The sequence below is a fragment of the Polyergus mexicanus genome, unplaced genomic scaffold, assembly GCF_030449975.1.
Source record: "Polyergus mexicanus isolate NDT 795.1 unplaced genomic scaffold, iyPolMexi1.0 SCAF_12, whole genome shotgun sequence".
NCBI classification, from domain to species: Eukaryota; Metazoa; Arthropoda; class Insecta; order Hymenoptera; family Formicidae; genus Polyergus; species Polyergus mexicanus.
The window spans coordinates 7618041-7633358 of NW_027223332.1; the positions used below are offsets into that span (position 1 = coordinate 7618041).

The 15318-nt window shown below is 36.3% G+C and overlaps 2 protein-coding genes across 3 annotated transcripts in view; one reads left to right on the plus strand and one right to left on the minus strand.

Moving 5' to 3' along the window:
* Window positions 1-8884, minus strand: part of LOC138938290 (uncharacterized) — a 139221-nt gene extending 130337 nt beyond the window's left edge. For both annotated transcript variants that reach the window (XM_070305151.1, XM_070305152.1), the window contains exon 1: window positions 8478-8884. The gene's annotated coding sequence lies outside the window, so the exon portion shown is untranslated. The remainder of the gene's footprint in view (window positions 1-8477) is intronic.
* A 3047-nt stretch (window positions 8885-11931) lies between these two features.
* The window catches only part of Mei-9 (DNA repair endonuclease XPF mei-9), a 4311-nt gene continuing 924 nt past the window's right edge, over window positions 11932-15318 (plus strand). The window contains 9 exon segments of the mRNA XM_070305310.1: window positions 11932-12127; window positions 12247-12371; window positions 12520-12636; window positions 12703-12827; window positions 13028-13130; window positions 13205-13384; window positions 13456-14623; window positions 14740-15045; window positions 15119-15289. Of these exon segments, the coding sequence (XP_070161411.1) occupies window positions 12086-12127; window positions 12247-12371; window positions 12520-12636; window positions 12703-12827; window positions 13028-13130; window positions 13205-13384; window positions 13456-14623; window positions 14740-15045; window positions 15119-15289 (2337 nt within the window). The 5' untranslated portion in view covers window positions 11932-12085.

Consider the following 15318-nt stretch of genomic DNA (forward strand, 5'->3'; position numbering starts at 1 on the left):
TAATTACAATTATACGATATATAATTTTTTGTACAGTTCTCTTCTGACGTATATAATTCCCGGCATATAATATTTCAAATTATTTTCGATATGTTTGTACATGAGGCTAATGACGTACGCTAAGTACGTTTTTGCAAAATTCTGCAAATGTTGCTTCGAAAAATTTCATTTTATACGATTATCAAAATGGACTTGCCTCTACTTGACAGGATGCACAATTTTATGATTCAGCGCGCACGCCTCTCGTAATTGAAATCAGGCGAGAAATAAATCGGGATTACATACGAGGATAGTAGTATCACGCGTCGACGAACGAAAGCTGCGCTCGTCAGCTCCAATTTAACGACTATTATTCGTTTGGTCCGCTATCCGTTCTATCCGACGCGAGCGTAGTTTAGTTTATTATCGTAGCGCGAAAATATCGCGCATAATTTCCGGCACGAATATTTTCATCGGGGGCAGCAAGCTCTCTCTTCATATGTTGCTACGCGCGATCACATCGCTTTTTCATCTGCATTAATCACGAGAACGTTTTAACGAAATGAATTTTCGAAACAATCGATTCGGTGTTCGGTGCTCAATTTTCCATCAACAAACGTGTTACTAAATTATCGAGGGTTCTATTTATATAAATTAATCAAATCGCTATTAATTACGGTGCGCTGAATAATAATGACGTTAAATCGTATTCCCTGAACTGTGAAATATTAAATACACGCACAAATCAGGCAAATGCCGATTATATGCGATATAATCAATTTCATATTTAAATATTAAATCAAAACTATACATACACATGTACACATACATATATCCGAGATTTCTATCGTGACTCGTCGACAAGCATTCTATCCATCTAATCCGTGAATCATGAAACTTACAAACGGCCGTCTCTACGACGGTTTCGCGTAACTAATTTTGGAAACTTTGCTGCTCCTATCACCATTCGTCTCATCGGGGCGACCCTCGCACAGCTCTCGGCTGGAGAGTGCTGCACTCGAATCTGACTTAGCAGAAACGGACCGTTCGAAAGGAAGGAGGATAGGAGGAGGTACCAGGTTAGGCCAGGCTAGATATATTTAACCTCCTCGCTGCGCACTCGGCGCGCAAAGAGCAACACTTGCCTCTCTTCGCGATTTAAATAAATGCACGCTCCGAATACCGTTCATTGTTTCGACGCGGTGTCCGTCACGGGTTTTACGCGGATGTAAAACTTTCTCGCAACGAGAGACTTTCTTGAAGACAAAGATGAAAATGAAAACGTGGTTGTCATCGCGAGAAAACTCGGCTCGGACTTAAACTTACAGAGCCGATTTTCCTACGATTGAATCGAGTAGCTATCGACTAGGTATCGATTAACATTAATCCTAATTAATAAATCTTATTTTTTTATGTATTGTATAAATGGGGAATTATAATATGAAAAATTCGTAGCGTTTTTCCACCGACATCAATATTTTTTCGATTATTTAAAAATCTTTGTTATTTCGAATATTATCAATATATTGCGTGAAATATATGGACGTTATAAATCTATATGTTCTAAACCAATATCAAGGTCATATTTTCAATATCTACGCCCACATCCATATCTCTGAATAGTTCTTGCGGTAATTTTGTATGACCTGTGTGGGTTATACACATATCGATATCATTCGAATATCTTGAACGAGGTCCTCTCTCTTTGTCAATCTACACAAAGTAATCTAATTTTGGAATAGAAAAGGGTATACAGTTTATCTCGTCATTGACATAGCAGCAATCAAACTGTAGGCATCGTGTGACTCACGAATCACGACAACTGTCTCCCATATATTCCGATTCAGCAATTGACACCGTCGTCTGTTGCAATTCTGCGAACGCGGAGTGGGTTGCATTTCCGTCGCTGTTAGACTTTCGAAATAAGTAATACTTGAAAGCACTTGTCGCGCAGTCGCATCTTAAAAGTCCTCGTATAATTCTCTCATAAATATGAAATCACAAAAGACAGCAAGCGAGCACGAGAGTCGTATTTTTTGCGATCTCTCGGTTATGAATTCTCGAATCGCGGAAACGCAAATAACAATCTCAACATTTGACAAATGCATACTGGTACCTATAATACGGAAATCGCAAGAGCATATCTGAAACCATCGAAAGCAGAAAGATGTCGCGTATCCCGGCTATAAAAACAGCTGCTGTAACGTCGCGAGGATTCTTTCGCCACTACAAGTGCGTAAGTAGCATCGAGTGGTTGAATACTAGTCGGTCCAAAGTGTACACACATATATACGAAACACACATTCTTACTCGCATTTTGATTAAAAAAAAAAAGCAACGTGCCAGCGAAACCGTGGAAAAAAAGAATGAAAAAAAGGCCGATATGCTCTCGTAACGTAATTGCGTAAGTATCGCCACATGCTGGGAGGCGCGCTCACGACTATTTCGGGTCCGTTCGATTCTCATGCCCGATATATCGCCGCGCGGACTCCTCTTCGAAGAGAGACGGACTCGCGCGAGCGGCACGAGTCGTGTTCCGAACTTTCACTCTGATCTCTTACGCGTCGACAATATATGCAGTCCCCTCCCGCGCCGCAATTCTGATCCGCGTCCTGGATGGACGTGGACAAAGAGACGTGGAGCGTGCATCACGATGGAAACGAATTCTGCGCGAATCGATCGGTTATAGAAAAAATATAATAACGCGATATACGAATAAATATAAAATATTATATCGTTTTATTATTGTTCGAGGTTCGTTAATGTCATATAATATTATTCTTTTTTAATTACGGTAAAAAGACTTCTTTAAATTGATGACAAGCAAAATAAAAATACGCTGCAATTTTGCGATATGTTATCTCGATTTATTATTTCCATGTTAATCAGTACAATGTAATGATGTCGTTAATTGACGATGAGAGATCTTAATCGCGCTCTTAAAATTTTATTTGTTTTTACTGTCTCAATTTTTTCTGGTCGTGTATGTATATACTAAGGGGTTAATATTACGCGGTGGAGCTCGATAACAGTGGATATATACGATGATGCGTCGCACAATCTCGTTTGCTATTTCGCCGCAGCGCGTCATCGATCTATTAGACATATTAATCATCTACCATGGCAACCGATCGCGCACGATATTTTATTGCAAATGCACGCTTTCGTACTCGAGCCATAATTGATTTTTTGTCCATTCTTTTATCTCCTCCTCGAACCTATGTATTTCCTTTTTTTTTGCTTTTGAATTGCGAACAGCGGAGTCCTTCGGATCCGATCCGGGGAAAGATATATGTCACTGTTATCTCTTTCTCTCTCTCAAGAATAGAGCTCAGGTACACGATTCATGGCGACGATGATATGGAAGAGCAAAGCAAACGATCGATTCAGGGAACGGAAAAGTTTATCGCTCCGAGCGAATCATTAGATACCGAAGCTAAAAATATGAGCAATTAAAAGCTCACGGTGTACATGGTTGCTCGCATAACGAAACTTTTAAGGCCGCGACAAATTCGGGAAAAGATGCGTCCATCGCGAGACTCTTCTCTCTCCTCTGCTCTCTCTTTCGTGAATATGAGACATTCCGACTTGTGCTGACGAGCTGACGTTTTAAAAGGTTTATCCGGCCAAAGTGCTTTCGTGGAGAGAAGGAGGAGGGAGGGAAGGGGATCTTAAATGTCCGGAAGGCGACAGTGTCGATCGTAAGCCGATGTTACGAGCGGAATAGCTCTACTGTATGCGAGATAATGGAAACTGAATGGATGTATTAGTATTGTAATGTCGCCTAATGTGAATCGAAATGTCTGTAGTCATCGCGTTAAACGCTTTTAAGTGATATATATCGGAGAGAAAGCGTTCTTATAAATAGTTTTTTTTTATGATACAAATAATAATCGATTTGATAGAAGTCTTTAATAAAAATCTTCGATAGAAAGTCAGACGATACTCAGAAAAAATATTCACAATAATTTAAATAATGTATTAATTATAATAAAAATAATTATAATAAAAAATAAAATTAGAAAATAATTATTAGAAAAGATAATTCTATCTAAATAATAATAAATATTTTCTAAGACTTGGAAAAGTTATTCTCATAAAAATATTGAAAATAAAATAAATTGCAAATTTATACCTATTGTTATAACCGTGCAAGGTAGGCTTGACGCGACTCTGACACCGAGATGTTTTCAGAAGCAATAGCGACGACTTTATAATTTACGACAACAGCATTGGCCTTTTCAAGTCAGAGCCCGAATTTGTACGTGCCGTGACAAAGAAGAAGGAAAAAAAAAAAAAAAGAATAATGCTGGATACGAGAATTATTACTTCCTCGTCGCAAGAAAAAAGATCGCGTTTGTCACGGCAAAGTGCCGGTAATAGAACCTGAGTCCTGCCATATGGTTTTAAGGGTCAATCGATAAGTCGCGCAAATATTGACGTCGCCTTTTATCGGCGTGCACAAATCTTGAGTCAACGCACGTGATATTTCGCTTATTAGCCGGTAATATATGTACGAAAACTTTTTTTTTTTTTTTTTTTTTTTTTTTTTTTTTTTTTTTTTTAGGTGTATCAAAAGACGGTCCGATGCCCATTCTATCTTGACATTTAACACGATATCCGTAGAAGAAGAAAAAAAAACAGACGCTTTTGCCATAAAATAGATACCTAAATGTGAACAGAGATATGAGATCAAATAAAATAATATGAAAATGTATCGTAAATGTCCACGCTCGAATGTGATCGTTGGAGCGTACAACTACCCTTTTACTGCATCTCGAATACATATCCGAGATACGTAATCGCGAGCGTGCGTAAATGAAAGTTGCCGCGAATAAGAGATATAATTCGTTGATAACCGTAAAGGACACTATTCTTTATCGCCGCCGTTTGTACATGTGCGCTGCACTTTTTTTTACATAAGATCAAGCCCATTATTCTTTCGCGACGTGGCGTTATTCTTGAGATATGATTAGCTGTTTGTTAATCATAATCGCGATCCGATTACAACTCACAATAATAATTAGAGAGATAGATTTATGTACGATGATATAAAGTACACACATTCTCTTACATCAGATACAATAAATACATAAAAAATAAAAATTCAATATAGTCATAAAGATTTAATATAATCATATAAATAGAATTTAATATAATTATATGAATCTTTAAAAATCTACATTTTATATTATTATATATTTTTTTCGTCACACTTTTTAACTTGCGATTTTTAACTTTAATTTGTGATAGACATTTGTTTGGTATTTCGAAGACTGTGAAATAAACACAGAGTTGAATTTTCGTAGCGGAAACCTGCGGTAGTCGAGCACGCGTCCAGTACAGCGAGTTGGCCGGAAAGATCGATTGTCATACTGCGACACTAATGTTAGAGTTGGCATAACTTGGCGGTTTGCGCTCTCGAGCGAGCCTGCAATCGAATCACGAAAGTCCCCTCCTGACATTCCTCGATGACAACGCCGTTATGATTAAACGTAATTCTCTTCACATGTCGCATTCAATTTACGAACAATTATCGTGAGCATCAATTTGAATGGGAATGTTATTAGCATTATAGTAGTAAACTGCGATTACCGATAATTAATGTTGTTAACACTTAAGAGCGCGGAAACGTAGTCTTGCATTTAATTTGGGGCTAGAGCACGGACAGTAGCTTTCCTCGTGATGGGAATATTGTTGTAATTACGGCAATTATGCTGAACTGCGGTTATTGATGACTTATGTTATTAAGATTGCTTAAACAGAAGGAAACGCGAAACGTTGCGAGAAATTGGTCGAAAGCCTTTAAATGTAGCAACCACATTTGCTTACTAAATATATTTACTATTTATTATCATTAATTATGATTAGATTGCTAAGTGATAAAAATATCAAAAAAATCGATTGCATAAAATATTACGTAGCACAAGAACATGATATATATATATATATATATATATATATATATATATATATATATATATAAAAGTTTCTCAAGAAATAATACGTGAGAGAGGAAAGAGAAAGAAGTTGAAAATGCCAGAGTCAACGTACGCCAGGTGAGCCCTACTTCCTGAAGATACGTCAAGGGCTCGATAAAGACTCCGTACGCGTATGAAGACATACTTCGAGCAGCCTATAATTTGCCCTTTTTTTCATTGTATCTCGTCCGGAGGAAGTAACGAGATACAAGGAGGGAGGGGAGAGGGAAAGGAGAGAGAGAAGTCCCGTCACATGCTAAAATGCGACGTGTACATATAGTCGCGCGTGACACACGACCGTAGGGTATTATAGCCTAGTTCGGTATAATGTTAATTCTGTTCTTAGTGTATTGTACTTATGATTATATGTGATGCGAGACATGCGCACAATTTTGTGCCCTCACTCGGAAACGAGAGAAAACGTGCGTCATTGTTATTCAACACGTGCGACTGTATCGCTCCTACGTTTACGGGATACAACACTTGATACTGGGGGACAGCGTCGAAAAATATCAGATAAACAGCGGTCGGAGGAGAATCTGGTCATCACGAGAGAAACGGAAAGTTTGAAAATGTCGCGTTACATCACACACGCGAGACCATCGATCATCGATGCACGATGCGCTTTCTCGGGATAATCGATATGCGGAAACATTGCTTATCTAACATCGCGACTGCCGATGATGACAGTAATATTAGCATGATAATTACGCGTTGCCGGAATTTTTATATCCAGATTATTAACGCACTCATACGAGTCTGCTTAAGCTCGCGCGCTTCAAGCTCGATATAATATACAATATATTTTACCAGACACATTTCAACAGAGATTTCATACTAATTACATGTATTTCATTTTCTAATAGCTTTTGTAGCAAGCAAAGAATTTCAAGGTATAAAAATAGACGCTCTAAAATAGACTGCGATACATCATATTGCGATCAAAGTCATACCACAATTCGAGGATCGCATGCAAGCGCGTCTTGCCGGAATCAAAAACCCTATTCTATCCCGCGAGCATCTTTCTCTCCGTTGCGTCACTTTTGCACGTGTTGCCGTACACGTGTGAAAACCCGGCGAGAGCGCGGCCATTCCCTTTCTTTGCGGCGCGCTCATTAACGAATCGCTCCGCGAGCTTTTATCGCAAGTAGTATTATATAGTGATACATACGCGAGATATCTCAAAATCCTATCTCGGATGCTTTTTTCCTCTATAAACTCTTTGACTCTTTTTAAAATGATTCTCTCTAAAAGAAAATGTTGAGTTGCTGGATTTGGAGAATAAACGAGAAAAAATGTAAAGTTTGTTATAAGTTAAATTTCAGACAATACATAAAATATTTGTGACAATAAATAAAGTATTTCTCAGTTTATTTTACATAAACTTTAATAAAATTTCATCTCGAAACTGAGTTATAATAAAAATCACGTCAAATTTGAAAATTTAAAGGATCATAATTTTTTTTCCGAAAACTAAAAAAAAATCGTTCTTCAAATGAATCGAGGAATCTAATGAAAATAATAATGAAAAAAAAGAGGATATTCGATTTTGGTGCAGTCTGTGTCTTCGCGGTAGCAAGAAGGATGAGATTTCTGCAGGAGAAAAAAAAACTGATCGCTCTTCGAGATTAAACCCGGTCGATGACGGCTCGAAGCCGATCGCGTTAATCCGGACTTTAACGCTGAAAGAGTTTAATTCCTCAGCTAAGACGAACATAGAGGAGGATTTAATCCTCCAAAGGATATCGCTCGCAACGTGATTTTATTTATGACTCGTAATTAATCATTGTTCGATTTATAGAAAATTATTTTGCACGCCACAAATTGCTCTTGGTTTCTCGGGAATCATAAAATATATTGACATGTTTAAAAATACCGGAAACATAATATAATCTAATCTAACTTATTCGCGTCAAATAACGTTTTGTTAGATTTTATTCGATCGATTTTCTTAAATCGAATATCAAGGCTATTTTTATATCGGTGAATTTCATTTATTATTATATGTATGTGTGATAGTATATCCTCTGATATAATACAACGGTAATAGAGAGTGGAATTTTTTAAACGAACAGTATATAGTTAGGGAAACATAACCTGCCTACTTTACTTTTATGTATTGAAAATCATATCGTGACACGATAAACCGCAGTAAATCGGTGCAAAAGTTCATATTGCAAATTTGAATGTGCTTTGGTTATATATAGGATGCGATCTTTTGCAAAAACATTTTGCGTACACGTATGTACGCCTCGTATTGAAAATCTTGCTTGTCAGCAAACTTCACGGTTACGATAATCGAAGGCGCCACTTGAAAAAAATTCAAACTGGAGAGACAAGTTTATGATGGCAATTATCTCGTATTTAAAACATGTTGAGAAAAAAAAATAATCGATTTCTTTTGAAACAATAACACAAGCCACCTTCTCATCCACTTGTCCCTTCAAATCTGCTGTATAAATCATCAACCAGTGAGCAAGTCACCGGTCAATGTGGAATAATTTCAAGTGTACTTACCATGCAGAAGAGATTCGCGTCGTCGTCGCGGCCACTTTCGTAGGATACGATCCGTTGCAGCGGAGAATCCACCGGAAATCCGAGGAATAGTCTCGCAATTTCCTGGCCGGGTCTCGGAAGCCGTGATGACCGTTGCGCTTTCTCCCCAGATGAAACACCTCCGAATAGACGGACGGACGAACGGACAGCCGGTCGGTCGTCTCCGGGGGAAAGAACAAAAAGGCGTGCAAATCTCACTGTATACGCGTTAGCCCGATCGCAGCGAGATACGAGAGTCGGAGAAAGCGAGACGGCAAAGGAAAGACGCGAAGAGCTCTGCAACGAATAGAGCCGTACGCGAGGCGAACGAACGAACGGACGGACGATCGAGCGCGAGAAACGCACGTATCAACCGTGCGACGCGCGGGTTCAGCGGCCGACTGAGAGGATGCAGTTCGCTCGCCGGATCCCTGGTGACCCCTCGTGGTTCCGAGCGCCACCCCCACCGCCGCGCCACCGCTCGGCGAGAGAGACAAAGCGGCTGCGCGCGCAGCCTCGCATTTTTTGACCCTCCGTCGCAGCCCCGTCCACCCCGCGGCCACCGATCCCCCACTTCTCACCACCCTTAGGTTCGATTCACTGCGCGAGGGCATATATATACCACTTGCAACGATGTAGCGTATATATATATATATGTTTGTGTGTGTGTGTGTGTGTGCTCGACCAATGTACTGACAAATATGTATGCGAGCGCGAGCGCGCAGAATCCTTAACTGCGATCAAGTCTCCGCTTCGATGGACCGGGGAAGGGGTCGTTGTAAGCACTGTTTACACTCCGCGATGAAAAGATTAGCGAATTTAATAGAACGCGTACAATTGCTTAAAGCCATGGACGACCATGGTCAGCAAACCGATGCGAAGCGACTTTCCGGGTGAAATACAATCTCTACTTGTAAGATCTGCTCTTTGTAACTGCACTTATGCTTTCGTACTGAAGGTTTCTAATTAAATGTTGGAGAGAAAGAGAGGGAAAATGAATAGCAGTAAATACAACTGCAAAGAATAAATCTATAAAGTTGGTAGAATTGAAATTCACACGACATGATTAGATTTTGGTTCGCGCGAAAAACGAATAGGGGAAAGTTAAATAAAAAGTGTTAATTAAATTGTGAAATTTTTTAAAATAAAATCTTTGTCCTCTATTCCAATACGGATACTAAAAAATTACACATATAATTACATAAATTAACAATATTAATTATTCTAAATACTTTATGCAAAAAAAAAAGAAAAAAAAAGAAATGCTGTAAAAAGAAATTTGCTTGAAAAATAAATATTTAGCTTAGTTCAACAAGTAACGCCTAGTTTTGTTTGTTGAAAAATTAGAAGAACTTAAACTTTCCCGATAATATTTTAATGATAAAAGAAATACATTATAAAAAAAATGTCGCTAAATTCAACACATCTTATATCTTTTGTATCTCGCTAAATTTTTTTTTCTTTTAGAACCTCAATATACAAATTTCAATGATCTGCAATGGAAGTAACCTAATCTTTGTTTATTATCCTTTCTTCTATTAGCATTCTTTAAATATAGACGTTAAAACTCGTGTTTTTGCAGCATACGCTTTATCCATACATTTCTTCGTTAATAAAATAAAGTCTCTTCTCTTTTTAATGAAGGAATAATGCACCGACGAAATATGAGCTTCTGGATAACCGCCCTATTCACGTGCGACATCATTCTGCTATTACAACACATTTCGCTTCTCTCCTGAAAAACTCACCGTCCTGATAGCAGTTATCGAAATAAATACAGTCTCTTTAAAACAGATAAAAGTCTTGATATTTTACACGTAACCCTTCTCGAAACGTAATCCAATTTTATTCTATTAAAAAAACTACGCACAATTGATTTCAGATTGTATGTTTCAATACGGCATGTATGAAAAATGAAATATGAGTATACGTGCTGACTTAGATTAGATATGGATCTTTCCATCGCGAATCGAATAACCGTCATTAATTTCGAAACACGTGTAATTAAATCGAAAGCGCGTTTTTTCCCGCGGAGAAAGATTTCGCGATAGCAAATATATCGTCGAAATTCTCTCGTCCCTAGGAATTAATAATGACGGTCACGCTAAGAGTAGCACAGACAGATGGTCTTTATTTATTTATTTATTTTTTATTTTTTATTTTTTTTTCCTACACGTATCTAACGGGAGGGAAGAAGAAATATAGAACCGAAGAAAATAAAATACATTTTCCGCTGTTGCGCGCGCTTTAATTGGTCGTTATTAAGTCTCCCTCTCGATGCAATTACCTCGGCCCTTTCGCGCTGCTATATGCGGTAATTACTATACCTTGTTTACTAATAGCCGTGCCGCCGGATATCATAGTCGATAGCGGTTACGCGATATAGGAGCAGCGTCATAAGGCAGCTGGATGCGAATTACGCATTGTCGTAGACCGTGCATAAAGCGCGGGTAAATTTGCATAAATACTAAGGGTCTGTCGACTAACGAGATGTTTAATACATGGAGTTTACCTGATAGTGATGTGGTTGCGGTAGGCGTTTCGTCATCTCCGACACGCTTCCGTATCATTTCTATTTTCATTTTAATGCGTACTGCGCGCGTGCACCTCTTAAAAGAAATGCCTTTATTATTTAATGAGAGACTTAATAATTGTTTCCTTGTTAATGGCAACTATATACTTACTTATCACAGTAATCACGTTGATCGTATTGTTTAGAGTTGTATCGATTTTACAAGCATCTCGTGCCCTGCTCTCGCTGCGATTATGAAATCTAGCGGGTCATATAGTCTCTTAATAAGTGAGCGCATTAACCTTATTTTAAACGATAATAGCAAGGATTCTTAAGCAGTGAAATATTTCGATCTACAGAATTATAATTGATTACTGTTTAATAAAATTATTATTTGCAGATTACGTTAGAGAAATGTTTACGAATATTTTTAGAATAGAAAAAACTATCGTGGTATTTTTTATGTGTACAGTTTAAGTAATTTTCGTCAAAAGCTATAAAGATTGTAAAAGAATAGATTTATAGAGCATAATATTTTGATTCGTTTCGTTTATACCAGTAATTTACGAAGATAAAACAACATATACGAAAGGAATAAACGTGTGAGATGTATGATGGATCAAGGAAGTGCGGTAAATGCACCCTAGTTCTAGTTTACAGGTAAAGAAACGACATCTGCTGTTCGCGATACGTAACTTGTAAGAAGCAAAATCCCATTCAAGTTCTCTTATTACAATTTTCATGTCATATAAAAACATAATTCTATGATCTATCTTATTATTATTATTTGAAACTGAAAAAAAATAACACAAATCATTATTATTTATTACAGAATATAAACAAAGGGACATAAAGCCGATTAGATGCCATTCTTATGATCAGCTGATGCTCTCAATTTTACGAACGTCGCCAATGTAGTTCAAATATAATTTTACGTAATATGTTTATGAAAGCGATTTCGATAGCTATAAGTCTAATCTGTGACTAAGCGCACAATTAAACAATTGTATTATTGTCCATACAACGTATAAAGTGCAAGAGCCAATATTAGATAACAATATTATTCGCCGATAATGTTATGTGCTATACTATGAAGGCAATATTTGTTATTGCGACATTGGTACGATAAGGTTATAATTCTATTCTGTGCGGCTAAAGTGCTCGAGAAATACTTTCGAAAACATTAGCTTCGCAGAGTTTTCGCGCACACGTAAAGAGAATTATCTGTTAAACTTTCAGATAACTTGCATATTAGCATTTGAAGAGGAATTATTGCACTATGTTAGTGACGATGTACCCGGTGGTTCCTACAAATATTACAGCTTGACATACGACGGTTATATTAAAATACGGCTCACATCACTGTGAGTAGTAGTTTAATCGTGTTATGTTTGTTAATATTTCTTGCATTCTTCTCCAAGATTTTTAATTATCTTATTCATTAAACGGAAATTTTTATTTTTTCTCTGTTAACTTATATATGTTTTATATTGTATACTTTATACTTTTTAGAACAGGTGATGCAGATTTATATGCATCGCAAACTACAACTAAACCAACATACGAACCAGATCATTATTGTTTGCAATCAACAACTTGTGGGGAAGATATCATTTTCATTCCCAAAAGGTGTTACATATTATATTCTTATAAATTTACTTTTAGCGTTTTATATAATGTGTTGTTAATCTTCAGTTTTAAAAGACCTGTGAGTATTGGTGTTTATGGCCATCCATCACATGAAATTAGTAAATATACTCTTTTGGTATCGGAGTTAATTATTGAAGACGACACTATACCATACGATCAAACATCAAAGAGTAGTTATAAAGATCGAGATAAGGTAAGCGGCCATATAAATTATCACTTTTATATTTTTATTTTATATAAAGATATATATTTTAATTATTTTTCATAATATCTTATTCTAGAGGGTCCACATCTCATTTTTTGCTAATTTGATATGGTATTTCATGGATTTTTTATTTCAACTATTGTTTTAAACATTAAAATAATTAAGGAATTTAAAAATTGAGTTGGGACATATCAATAAACATGTTGGAATATGAAAATCAAATGTTCCTTGAAATCATCCAAGAAGATGGATTAGTTATTGCAGCTAAGTAAGTATCATTATTTTGCTCTTGCTATCATATATCAAATAACTTGTCTAATCATTGAATGGAAAATATTATAGGGGTCTTGGTATAGAAACTGTTTTTGCTAATGTAATAAAAGCTTATTTGGATCCAAGCAACTTAGTTATAATCCTAGGAACCACTGATCATGATGAACGTTACTTCATTGATCTGCTTAAAAGTTATGGAACTAGTACTTTGCCATATGTTATCAATGCTGAATGTACTTCTAATGAAAGGTATATTAAAAAACATTTTATTTTTTTGTTTTATATATGCATTTAATAAAATCTGTTATCAAACTTGATAGGGAAATAATGTATTTGGAGGGTGGAGTGCTGTTTATATCAGGTCGTATCTTGGTGGTAGATTTATTAAAGAACAGAGTTCCATTGCACTTAGTCACTGGTATTCTTGTATACAGAGCGCACAATATTCTAAATGCATATCAAGAAGCATTTGCGCTGCGTTTGTACAGACAAAATAATAAGACTGGATTTATCAAGGCGTTTACAAATTCATCATTGGCTTTTACAGTTGGATATTCACGAGTAGAGCGAGTTATGAAAGCGCTATTTGTAAAAAAATTATATTTATGGCCGCGCTTTCATACAACTATTAATAATTGTTTGTCTCAACACGAGCCTGATGTTATAGAATTACATGTACAAATCACACCAAAAATGCAAAACATTCAAACAGCTTTGCTTGATGTTATGAATTATATTGTGAAAGAATTGAAGGGACTTAATAAATATCTAGACTTAGAAGAATTAACTGTGGAGAATGCAATAGCAAAAAAATTTCACAAGCAATTACATTTGCAACTAGATCCAATCTGGCATCAACTTAGTACAACAACCAAACAATTGTTTTCTGATTTAAAAACCTTGCGATCCCTTATTATATCTTTGACATATGAAGATTCGGTTTCATTCTACGCTATGTTGAATCGTTTACGGACTATGGAATATGCTGTGAAAGCCAGTGGCTGGATAATGTTGGATGAAGTCGAAAATTTATTTAAGTATGCCAGAAGCAGAGTTTATACATATAAAGATGAATTAAAACCAGAACCAAATCCAAAATGGATAGCTTTATCAGAAGTTTTATCTGAGATTCAAGAACAAAAATGTAAAAAGAAAGACAGTGAAAATATTAATAAAGTTCTTATCTTAGTTCATGATAACAACATATGCAAACAATTGAAAAATTATTTAACTATGGGTGCAAATAAATTCTTATTTTATGAAGCCCTAAAAAAATTGTCACATAATAAAGAACAAAAGGCAAGTAGCAATAATGGAAAAAATATGAAAGAGCAACAATTAACATCTGAAAATAATATAGATGAAGATACACAAAATGATCAAGATACCTATGTACTCACTTTGACGCAAAAATGCATAGAAGAAATTGAGCCAAGTACTTCCACAGAAGACATAAAACACCAGACATTATTTGAAGAATGCTCGCAAGTAATTTGAATATTATATATAATATATATTATAGTAAATATATATATGTGTGTGTATGCGCGCGCGTATATTTATAGAAAATACTATTCTACATAAATTTTTCTGTGATTTTAAAGCTGGCAGATTTAGATGTAACTAATTGCGCGACATCCGCACCTATTGTTTTCATACAAGCTATAAAGAAGGGAGGAGACTCGATGGCTTTACAGCGAGCATTAACTGAGCATACGCCGAACAATATTATTTTATACGTAGCCGATATCGGTACCGTGAGACAATTAGAAGTGTATCAAAATAATAATCCGTCATTAGATCTGAAAGTATATTTTTTGATTTATGGCGGATCTGTCGAGGAACAAGAATATCTTACTTCCTTACGCCGGGAAAAAGAAGCATTTCACTCTTTGATTATTACGAAAAGTGTAAGAATTAAATTATTTAATAAACAAAATATGATATTCAGCAATTACATTATAATTTTTATTGCTTTCTCAGACCATGGTTGTGCCAGAAGATCAAGATGGAAAATCGGGAGATTGTCTGACTCTTGCAGTTCAATCAAATAACACAAATGAAGAAGACACACGTAAAGGTGGAATACAATCCGAAGCAAAAGTAATTCAAAAAGTTATTGTTGATATGAGAGAATTCAGAAGTGAATTACCTGCTAGTACTCTGCGTTGATACCACTGCTT